Source organism: Bolinopsis microptera, chromosome 13, assembly GCF_026151205.1.
Source record: "Bolinopsis microptera isolate Bmic1 chromosome 13, MBARI_Bmic_1.0, whole genome shotgun sequence".
Classification (NCBI taxonomy): domain Eukaryota; kingdom Metazoa; phylum Ctenophora; class Tentaculata; order Lobata; family Bolinopsidae; genus Bolinopsis; species Bolinopsis microptera.
The window spans coordinates 4,680,464-4,692,767 of NC_087084.1; the positions used below are offsets into that span (position 1 = coordinate 4,680,464).

The 12,304-nt window shown below is 41.5% G+C and overlaps 2 protein-coding genes across 2 annotated transcripts in view; both read right to left on the bottom strand.

Annotated features, from left to right (window-relative positions):
* LOC134825063 (LIM/homeobox protein Lhx3-like) overlaps positions 1-12,304 on the bottom strand; it is a 667,636-nt gene that overhangs the window by 425,960 nt on the left and 229,372 nt on the right. The window lies entirely within an intron of this gene.
* Positions 740-7,803, bottom strand: LOC134825486 (collagen alpha-2(IV) chain-like). The gene is made up of 22 exons (XM_063837701.1): positions 7,792-7,803; positions 7,421-7,492; positions 7,143-7,251; positions 6,906-7,030; positions 6,681-6,797; positions 6,398-6,550; positions 6,182-6,271; positions 5,843-6,022; positions 5,538-5,643; positions 5,210-5,367; positions 4,925-5,051; positions 4,627-4,730; positions 4,273-4,366; positions 3,990-4,112; positions 3,116-3,219; positions 2,771-2,965; positions 2,340-2,510; positions 1,986-2,219; positions 1,568-1,849; positions 1,197-1,383; positions 970-1,082; positions 740-793 (listed from the first exon to the last, which is right to left on the bottom strand). The coding sequence occupies exons 1-22, from the start codon at positions 7,801-7,803 to the stop codon at positions 740-742; spliced, it is 2,910 nt and encodes a 969-aa protein (XP_063693771.1).

A 12,304-nucleotide genomic window follows, 5' to 3' on the forward strand; every position in this document is an offset into this window, starting at 1 on the left:
CTGTGTGTCACAAGTTAACACTTACATGATACTCCCGTATTACAAATAATGACTTTTCCATTAATAAGTTAATAGACATATAAGGGTTGTCATTAGATGTGCACAATGCTGCTCCAGTACTTGCTCCTCTATATAGTATGAACAGGTGTGGCTAAAAGCTTCTGACAATAACTATTGTATATAGTTTCTCATGCAACATACGCAGTGTTCAAGTTAAAGTGTACACTATATAATTGTTATCTAGGGTTAGCCTCAGTGTAATAGTATGGTATCCCCAAATTAGCAAAATGTTAATGAGGAATAAACACTCTCAATTAGGGTTAGTGTATACAATTAGCAATTAGGGTTAGCAAAAATTACCACAAATTAGGGTTAAATTACGTAATTACACACAGTTACAGGTGCCTCATTTTTAGGTGAGTTATAAGTACCATTATGAATACTACTATCCCCGCTATCTCCCTTCACACCAGGGGTCCCACTAATACCGGGATTACCAGGGTATCCCTTTCTCCCTGCTCTTCCTGCTGCTCCGTCCGCTCCATTAGTTCCAATTAAGCCGGTTTCTCCGGGACGTCCGTTCGTTCCAGGTGTTCCTACAAACAAGTTCATGTGAGAATCATAATAATAACAGTTTTATGTATTCATATTTCTATGGCGATGGTCGGCGTTTATTTTTTAATAATTTCCTTTCATCTTCTAACCTGGGTTGCCTTTCACATTCCGTCCAGATAGTCCGTTATTGCCGGGAAAATCCTTTCCTTCCATCAACACCAGGAGTTCCCGGTATACCCTAGTGATAGAGGAATTCACTTTTTGTTGTTGTTGTTTAGCTTTTGTTTACTAAGTTCATTTATTGATACATAAATACACTTATCTGAAAAGGAGACAAATCTTAACAAAGAACCACTCCATAATAATTACTAATAAAAACTCAAGCTCTACAAAGTTATAATTAATTAAACATACATCAATTCCATCGTTCCCTGTAGTTCCAGCTTCACCAGGTTCACCTTTACCTCCATTAGTTCCGGGCAGACCGTATGAAGGATCTCCCATGGCACCAGGGTACCCGTCACGTCCTTACAAGTTTTTATATTATTATCTTTTGAGGAAGATATGAAATGGAAATTTTGTTTTTTCATATATCAATTTAAAAGTTTAATTTTACTGATTTTAAAGACCCCCAACGTTACCTGGGTATCCATCTCTACCAGGAAGGCCAGCTTCTCCAGCAGTACCCAGAGCCCCATCTTTACCAGGAATACCTCTCAAACCATTCCGTCCAGGGTCCCCAGGGTAACCCTTCCTGCCAGGTAACCCGTTTCTACCATCCCTCCCTGCTACTCCTGGAGTTCCGACGGTTCCGTACGCGGGACGACCCTGAGATAAGGTGTAAAATTCTAAATCAACCTTTGGTTAAAATTAAAAATCATAATAGCATGTGAATTTTAAATAAAACCCAGAGGCAGAACGTACTTTAATTGCAATAACTTAAACTCTTAAAGTTAAATAACCTATGTCGTCTGCAAAGAGATGAATCAATATGGCTTAAATGTAAACTAACCGGCATTCCATTAACACCCCTTTCTCCATTAAGGCCATCTTTTCCTCTCGTTCCAGGATCCCCCCTATAACCTGGTCTACCGGGCAACCCATCTCTTCCATTCCTAGACTCTCCTGGTGTACCAGGGAACCCTGATCGACCTGGCAGACCCGGGTCTCCGGCCAGTCCATTTTTACCGGGAACACCAGGTCGTCCGGGTAATCCAGCGTCACCGGGAGGTAGTGTTCTTCTCTCGCCTGGATCTCCTGGCATTCCTCGTATTCCATTTACCCCTGGTACACCCTTGTAAAAATTAAAGTTTAGATAGAGAATTGTTGGATGATAGTTAAGAATAGATTGTTGACACTTTTCAGCACTCTCACTGAACTACCATGAACGACCTTAGAAAGATAAACATTATGTGGCTTAATTTACTCACCCTCGGTCCAGGTAGACCCGGTCTGCCGTATCCAGGTGTACCCTTAGCTCCGGGCAACCCTTCTCTCACAGTGGGGGTTCCTCGCTCGCCAGGCATCCCATTTCTTCCTCTCATACCTGACCGTCCTGGTAAGCCATTGTATCCTGGGTATCCTTTATTTCCAGGGAGTCCGGGGTTACCAGGGTTACCGTCATTACCAGCATCACCTGGCTGCCCAAGGGTTCCGTCCAATCCCTTGAGAATGTTTAGTTTAAAATCATAACAATAATCAATAATGTAAACATCCAATCTGAAATAAACATTACTTTCAGAAGCTGCAAGTTAAAATGTGCTCCCAGTGAATGTAAGCCTCGCCCTAATTCCGGGTTCTCCTCGATAACCCTTAATTCCCAGTCCATTTCGTCCCATTTCTCCATCTAGGCCTGGTCTGCCAGGAGTTCCGTCAGAGCCAGCGTTACCGGGACGCCCTCTCAAGCCTGGGTCTCCTTGTCTCCCCTTTCGTCCTGCTACTCCGTCTCTGGCTTTCTAAAACAATTGTATTAGTTTAGCTCTGTATGATTCTTGAATAGAAAAACATCTGTTTGATTTTTCATTCAACATTTCAAAGGTGACTGCCAATAAATTAAACTGGAGCAATCATAAAATCTGATAGCTGGTACTGAAACTTTACAGGAGTTTAATACGTTTGCTTAACTAATACTTGTACGAACAGTACAAAACATCAAAAACATGTTCCTGTACAATGCAATAATATCGAAATCCAAAAACACTTAAGAGCACCCTACCATTCCGTCCCTGCCGGGTTCCCCAGGTTGTCCCGGTATCCCGTCAGTACCCGGGTTCCCGTCCGGTCCCACAGTTCCCGGATATCCGTCTCTACCAGGAATTCCGGGGGTGCCAGCTACTCCTCGCTCTCCGGGCCTTCCCATCATCCCTGGCTTTCCATCAGCAGCTGGCTCTGCTCGTGATCCGGGCAGTCCCTGAGGCAATACAAAATAAAAAAGAATAAAGCATTGGACTGCTATTTACAAAAGAAAAAATTGTAGTTTAATCTTCATTATAAAATATCGGAGTATCGCTATCAAAGTATCAACATCGTAATCCATTAGAAGATTAGAAAACAGACTTACAAAATTGGTTTCTCCCGGAAGTCCAGGATCTCCGTTAAGACCAGCCTCTCCTTGATCTCCTGGACCTCCCCTTCTTCCTGGATTTCCTGCTGCTCCTGGCTGTCCTGGTGACAATGATTTATTTAAAATCACAATTTACGAGATAAACAGTTTTTGTTGCATTTGGACACGATCAAGGGAAACGCACAATATCAAGCTCCAATCCTTTGTAAATAAACTACATCTTTAGAGCCTCAAATTAACAGTTTTTGGTGTATTACGAAATATCCTTGTAAAGCTTTGCCTCAGTAAATCATTCTAACATACAGACTCGTTGATATTAGTAAACAGGAATTAAACAGGAATTAAACAAGAATTAACAGGAATTAAACAGGAAAAGGAGGCGTTCCAGATTTGCTGGGCATTGCATGAGAGCTTCTGACCAAGTTATCTCCACTATCCTCCCCTGGCGACTTGCCCAATCCGGCCGTGGAAGGAGACCACTCACTTTCCTGGACGTAGTAGCTCGTGACACTGGGCTCCAGTTAGACGACCTTCGAACTGTTATGTGCGATCGAGACGTGTGGAGGCAGACAGTGAATGGGATTTCGATTGAGGATCGCCCAAAGTAAAAAGTAAGTAAACAGGAATTAACAGAAATTAAACATGAAATGACCAAGGAGAACACTAACGAACTCGTCTTGGTAATACATCGATTCATAAAGACGATCAGAACTCTAAAAAAACGAGAGAAAGCTATAAAAATAAAATCTTAAAAGTATAAGATTAGTATATAAAAGCAACCATAAATTTTGTTAGTATAAAATCAACTATACATTTTATTAGTATAAAAGCAACTATAAATTTTATTAGTATAAAAGCAACTATAACTCACCCCTAAGTCCTGGTCTACCAGGTAGACCATCGTTACCAGGTTCTCCCCTCACTGCGTCCCTGCCAATGTTTCCAGGTTCTCCTACTCTACCCGGGGTACTTTTTCCGGGGATACCAGAATTACCTGGGTACCAAGGATTGAGATACTAATAAACTTGAATATTCCATCCGTTGTCAAGTAATATTGCGAGTTTCGGTTTACTCGTTGGTAGAATAATTATTATATATAATAATTATAAAGTAATGAGTGCTAAGTGTTTGATCACGGTTAAATTATAACCCACCTTTTTGACCGGGTGCACCAGGTAAGCCAGGTCTCCCATCGTAAGCGGCAGCTCCTTTACGACCGTCTCGGCCAGGTAGTCCGTCCAAACCCGGCTGAGAAAAATAAATAATCTTAAATAAAGAATTTATAATGTACAATTTTACAACCTGATCGTCTTAAAATCAAATGTAATATCTATCCCTGGCTTTCGTTTTAGCTGATGTTTTATAGTATTATCATAAAGGATACAGGACACGACTAGAAAGGAACATTACATAAATCTTTTGTACATACGGATAATCATCTGAAAGCTTTATTATTAAAATATTAATTAACTTCTTTAACTGATTAATTGATAACAACAATAAATAACCTCTCCGTTGATACCATCAGTTCCCCTCTCCCCGGGTGTCCCAGGTCTTCCAGCCAAACCATTAACTCCTGACGTGCCCTTTTCTCCAGGTACACCGTCGTATCCTGCAATACAAAGTTCACTTTAGTTAGTCAACGAAAACAAAATTTAAATGTATGAAAAATGATCGGTAAATCAATATCAAAACCGAAAGCAGGTAGATCACCAGCCGCGAATCTTTTCGGACAGTATATCTGAGTATGTTTAAGAATTGAGATGGAGAGAATGAATGTTATTAAATGAAAGTCTTTATCCCTACCTGGCCTGCCAGGTGATCCTGAGTTTCCATTCTCTCCTCTTTTTCCTGGAGTACCCGGGTTACCAGGTCTGCCCGCGAAACCGTTCTTTCCAGGCTTCCCCACGTTTCCTCGAGACCCTAGTAGTCCCTGTAATTGTTGGAGTTAGTGGCAGTGTATCTTACTATATGTAAACCACTTTAAAGTTAGACGGGTTTCTGCTAGTGCTCATAATATTATTAAACTGTTGAAGCTGTTCCTTTTTCACCAGGAAAACTTATTTCAAACTAGTGAGAAACTTTACTCACATTGGTTCCAGGTTCTCCCTCCCTCCCCTGATCTCCCCTCTCTCCATTCAACCCATCGTCCCCGTCAGCACCAGGTCTCCCCCTGGCACCCATCACAGACCTGCCTGGAGTACCGTCTATCCCTACATCTCCTGCAAGACCTTTCTGGCCGGGTGTACCTATAAAGAGGGGCTGTCATATAGTGGGAGAAAGTTGTGATTTACAAACTTTTAGATCGAAGTGCGACTATAATTTGATGAGAAAGTCGAATAAACAAATAAGATCAAGGAAAGAGGATGTTCTTTAAAATAAATAATAGGGAAACTTAATAAGGACCAATGCTGCTCACCGTTTCTGCCGAGCTGCCCATTTTCCCCACGTAGTCCCTTTCTGCCAGGCAGTCCTATCTTTCCATCAGCTCCTGGTTCTCCGAGTCTACCACCCACTAATTCACCCTGCAGTTTATTGTGATAACCCGAGTAACTAAAGGGGACAGTATTAATAATAAATACTATTAGCCTATCTTCAATAAACAGGAAACCACCAAGATTTGATCAACTTCCCAGTAGAAATAAATAAGTGATAGTTTATTTGGTAATAAAAATACAACTCTAAATCTACATAAATCTACATAAATCTACCCTTCTAACTTACCCGTTCTCCCTCATAACCAGGTGTCCCGGGTAACCCTCTGTTACCAGCTCTCCCAGGCATACCTGGATCTCCTACTTCTCCTGACACTCCTCCTTCACCTCTACTTCCTGGTTTTCCTGGTATCCCTGGTTTTCCTGCTTTCCCATCTACACCAGCTTTACCATACGCACCATTCTCTCCCTAAAATGTTAAACACTTGTAGTTTATCCGATACATATAACTTGCTATCAGGGATATTATCTTCTTACATACAAATTAATTCTTGTGAAGAAGCTTCCCGAATTCGGAATTTGTCATATAATCAGAGAGTTCTAGTCACATTCTCTTTTTCTCTCTTACCGGCCTTCCAGCAAAGCCATTACGACCGTCAGCTCCGATAGAGCCTTTGTTTCCTTTAGCTCCATTCGTTCCTGGTTCACCCGCATCTCCCTAAATACGTTAGATCATGTCAAGAACAAAAAACATTAACATATACCAGATGGTAGAATTAAAATTCACCGAAAGGTTTTCAACCGACTTAATACTAGATTTTAGAAAAAACGAGCTTCCACTCACTCTGAATCCAGGAGTACCAATTTTAACTCGACCAGCTGCAGGTAACCCTACATCACCTCTACCTCCAGTGATTGAAACACCCTGTTCTCCGGGTGAACCAGATATTCCTTTCCTTCCAGTGCCTCCTCGAGCTCTTGGTAATCCTGGTCTTCCCTGGTGACGTTTTGTCAGCATCTTGTTATGTTTCATCATGAAATCATGAAATCGTTTGAGATGAATTAAACTTTGCATCTTGATATTTATTTAGATTAAGAACACAAGACCAGTGAGGATATTAACTTACGTCTCGACCGGGGTTCCCATCCCTAGCTCGTACTCCAGGCTCACCTCCAGCTCCAGCATAGCCGTTCCTTCCATCCCTACCTGGCTCCCCTCTCTCCCCTGATAATCCTGATTGTCCCTGAAACATGACGAATTTTACGAAGTTATCTTAATTATGATACAGAGGATTCAAACAAGCTCAGCAAGGTGATATGGTAGGTGATTTAACTCTGTAGATGTGACTTACGAGAGCACCAGGTAAGCCAGGTCTACCAGGTCTTCCATCTTTACCAGCCCGACCTAGGTCTCCAACAAATCCTGGTGTTCCGACTATACCATTCGACCCTCTTTCTCCGGGCTCGCCTCGATTTCCTTAAATAACAAAGTAATAAGATTGTTTTGAAGAATTACGATTAACTTTGATATGAATACAGTTTTGAAGTGAAAGCTTTGAAAAGGAGTATCTATGATTCTATAAACATACCTGGTCGACCAGGAGTCCCTGGGTATCCCCCAATTCCAGCCTCTCCAACCTTGCCAACATCTCCTGGCAGCCCTCTATTGCCTGGAGTTCCCGGGGCACCGTCATTACCCTGTTAACATTAATCGTTACATTTACCTAATATTTATTCGTTAGCTAGATTGAAACATTCAAAAGGATATAAGGGTATCAAGGCGAACTTTCAGCCTTAAAAGAGGATGGAATTATCTAGAAAGTGTCAGGTTGTAGTTGATAATATAGTTATTCAATGTTAATATTACCGAGTCTCCAGGTCCTCCCCTCAATCCAGGTGCTCCTGGTCTCCCTCTGTTACCTGGCTTTCCGGGGTCACCCTGAAAGTGTTATAATAACGGGTTTAGGTCACTATGGCAGAAATCACGAGGATATAGGACACTATGGCGGAAGTCATGACACAAGGATGTTGTTATGTTCAGATGATCCGCACTATTATCAGGCCTGCACTGGTCACCTCACTTATAGAGTAGATAATATGGAGATAACAAACGGCAACATTCTTTGTGGAGGATTTAACTATTTTGAGTCATATAGGTTGAACGTGGCAACAAGTTTGATGTATTAATTGCAAGAATACGTCATGTTCAGCAAAAATAATTATTTCTTTTAAAATTACAATCTGATGCATGTCAAGTGGTAACGTTATGCACATTGCTCATTCTTATTGTCTCTGATATCACTTTTCTAGAATAACAGTCACTTACTAAAACTCACACTACGTAAAATACGGCTTAAATACTTCAGTTATAACGTTTTTAGCCCCGTTAAGCTTATAAAGGCTCCTGTATAGATACGATTTATGTTATTAGAACTATCCTAACGATTATCTTGGACCTTTCATAAAGTTTTATAATGATCGGTAAGAGACTCACACTACGAAAAAAATCTTTTTATGATTAAATGTAATGATCTTTATTCCATGTCTGCTGGGGTGATAATTTCTCCAGTAGCTTTGCTCGAGGGTGACGAAGGATCGGAAAATATTATAAAATTGTAATTTTCAGAAGGAGACCAACACCATCTGTCCTGATTTAAATTCTTCTTGCAGTGAGATAATAGTTTACAAATATCACAACCATCCTTTGGAACTATCCTAACGACCACTACGAGGGCAAATTACTTCGCCAGCTGATAATATTAACGCAAGGAAAGGACTATTTTTACCATAAAAGACAAGATAATGCCCGGCACGTGGACTGTGCCATTTAATCGTCACGTGCACAGGGGCTCTTACTAAAATTCCTAGCATCAGTTAATTCTTTTTATTTCGCTATTATATTCTGTTGGCCGGCAGAGGCGATAAATTTATAAAGTAGCTTAGCACATGGGTCCTGATGCTTCTTGCAGTTAGACGGTGTTTATTATTAAATTAATTATTTATCAATTATTGTTAAGTTAATTATTACTATTATTTATCACTATTGATTATACAACAGTCCCTTCAGGACTAAACAGTGCGCTTGTTGAGTTGTAGTTCCTCCTTTATAGGAACTACAAAAACTACACTTCAATAGACGGGAAGTACGTCATGGATCTCAATTTAATGTTACAGAACAATGATGTGCCATTCAATCGTTTAACATTTTTTACAACCATTTGCTTTTACTAAGATTCCAAGCCTTAGTTTTAGATGTCTAGATGTTCTGGTAAACCGCTACAGTTGGTCTTTTGACGTTTTCAATGTAGATTTATAACAATAACAGTTAACTGTTATTGTTATAAATCTACATTGAAAACGTCAAAATATGCAAAATATAGAGCAACCTTTTGACGATTCTTCTTCATTCAAAGTGAATTTCAACTAATTAGTTGAAATTCACTTTGAATGAAGAAGAATCGTCAAAAGGTTGCTCTATATTTTGCATATTTGACGAAACTGTTCAGGACCTGGCGAAAACTATAACCGGCATGAAGTAATAGAAATTTTAATTTAAATGTCATTTGCGGGGATGTATTTTAATATTTGTTTACGTTTCACTCGTGAGCTTGCTTTTAGATTGGACGGAGGTAGGGTGGATTTGGAATGTCTTTTAATTTCCAATCACTTTTCAGTATCATCTTAGCTAAAATATTTTTTAGAATATGGAGCTATGAAACTTGCAACATTACTGATTCTGTTGAAACTTGGTACTCCACAGAGTACTACACCATTCATCACAAGTACATACAAATCAAAAGCTTGGTCCGAAGTTCCAACTTCAATTACCCAAGGTAATTATATCACTTATATTATTATGTATAAAAATTAAAATCGACCTATAATATCAGTTTAAAGAAAGTAATTTTTGTTTTGGGTAAATTAATGGAAACGTTAGCTTATTGAGTGTCACTCTTGAAAACACTTCGCAGAGTCGTGCAGTTTTAAAGAAGAAGGAGGATTTTTGAAACAGGTATGTTCGTGAAAGATCAGGAATCACAGGCTCTTATATATAAGTGTCACAACACAGAGGAGTATTATTGGGTGGACACATCGTATAGAACAGTGTCAGTTTTATGTTCAGATGATCCGCACTATTATCAGGCCTGTAGACGTATTGTTGTTAATGAAGTAACATATGGCGATATTCTTTGTGGAGTATTTATGTGTAAGAAAAAATGGGGTACAATCAAGATAACATTTGAAGATACTCTTTCAATTTGCAATGGAAAATCTGACTGTGTCAATACAGAACTAGATGAAGCGGGATGCAGCGAAATGATAACTATGCCGGGTGGGAAAAAGATGGAGTCCAACAAAATCTGTAATGATGTTTGTGATGTTAATCCGTTGGTGATTTTTGCAGGCTTCTGTGAAGATGAGGCTACATGTAACGGATACAGTTACGGTATGTATTGTGACATTTCATTTAGAGCAGGAATAGTAAACTACTTACCACCAGCCTAGATATATGTGATGGATGTGAGCACTGTGTTAACGGAGAGGACGAAACTAACTGTACCGTTACTAATGAAACACAGTACACTTGTGAACATTCCTGGACTAAACTTACAGTACCAGTACATAACTTTACAAGATGTGCACTGTTAAACATTTACACCAAGTGTCGTGAGATTTATTATTACTAATATGTACTATTTACAGGATGTTTAATATTTAATGTAACTCTGTTAACAACTGTCTCATTTGGTAACTCTCGACACACAACACTTTAAACATCCTCAACTAAACAAAAGTATGGATAAAGTACTGAGACCGGATAGACTAGAACTGGACCTAGCTACATCAACTCAAGGAGGAAACGCAAACAAATACACACATTGGAGCACTACGATGGACAACTTCATTGAGACACTGAAAGAAACCGTAACTAGTGACGAAGATAAATACAAGGTTTTAATAAACTTTATTAGCCCTGATATCTTCCTGCACATATCGGGGCTAACTAAATACACTGAAGCCAGCGCCCTCTTACAGGCTCTGTTCGTAAAGACGAAAAACCCAAACTATGCTCGTCACTGCCTGGCCATGAGAACCCAGAAGGAAGGAGAATCCATCGAATTATACTTGTTGGCACTAGAAAAACTAGCTAAAGAGTGTGACTTCAAGGAGGTAACTGCTGCAGCGCACCAAGAGGAATGTATCAGAACGGCATTCATATCAGGATTGAGCTCACATCAGATCCGCCAACGGCTACTTGAGGATACTAAATCCTTATCTGACACAACTAAGGCAGCTACCACACTTGAGCAAGCCCTCAGGGAGAGTAAGCACTACAATCACCGGGCTTCTGACGAAGGTCACTTAGCGGCAACCGATTCATGCTCTGTTGGTCAAGAGCCTATCTCTCATGTTGCAGCTGTTCAGGGCCGTGCCCAATTCCAATCACAAAAAGGAGGAGACAAACACTGCGGTTACTGCGGCTACAGCCCTCACGACCGAAAAGTTTGTCCTGCAAGAGATGCACCCTGCCACAACTGTGACAGACGGGGCCACTTCAGCAGTGTTTGCCGACAACGCAAGAGAAATCCTAACAAACGCTCTGCAGCCATGCGCCGGCCTGCTAACGATGATCACGTACCTGCTGAGATGGACGCCTATACTCCCTTCCTCGCTGCTACCTCGTCGACTCCTTACCCCTCATCCCTCTCCCACTCCGTAGTAAACGTCAAGGTAAATGACCATTTCAATGGCTATCTCCTAATTGACACAGGAAGCTCCGAAAGCTTCATTTCTAAAAGTTTTGCTTCTAAATTAGGCGTTAAACTTTCAAACTGTAATAATTCAATAACATTAGCATCAGAAAATCATGTGAGTAGAACTGTGGGTGCCTGTCATGTTGATATAAACTTAAATGAACATTCCCTCTGTAACGTGCGCCTCATGGTTCTTGAACAGTTGTGTTGCGATATCATACTGGGTTTGGACATTTTGAAGGAACATGAGCGCCTGGTACTTTCATTTAGTGGTCACAAAGCACCCATCGAACTCACCAGTCCCTTTTCTCCGTCAATTTCCTGCTCACTGGCTAAAGCAGATATCGAGCCCCCATCTTTGTTCGCCAATCTCGAGGGTAATCTCGGCACTATCCGTCGCGGAGTCGAGTCCGCGGCGGAGCCGCCGGACTTCGAGCGGACTCTGAGCGGACTCCGGCGGAGCCGCCGGACTCCGAGCGGACTCCGGCGGTGCTCCGCCAAAATGTATTTACAGTGGACTCGAGTACATTTTGGCGGACTCCGAGCGGAGCCGAGCGGACTCCGAGCGGACTTTAAAGTCCGCCGCGGACTCCGAGCGGCTCCGCGGCGGCTCGGCGGAGTGTCCGCCGCGGACTAAGCCACTAGGCGGACTCCGGTCCGCCGCGGACTCCGGCGGAGTGCTTGGCGGACTCCGCCGGACCTCTCCGCCAGACTTGAATCCGGCGGAGTCCGGCGGAGCTTGGCGGAGTCCGCCAGCTCGGCGGACTCCGCTCGGAGTCCGCCGGACTCCAACAGAGTCCACTGACTTCCGACCTCCGTCTTCCGACCCTCGGCTAAATTTGTCACGTGACATACAACATAGCATTTTGCAATATTGTGGTCAGATGAAAAGGTCGCTAGTGATAAACCTTAACCATTACCCTCACAATGTCAATAGTGTACAACTCTAGTCCTAACTTTGACCCTATAATGTATAAACGTTGACCCTAACCCTC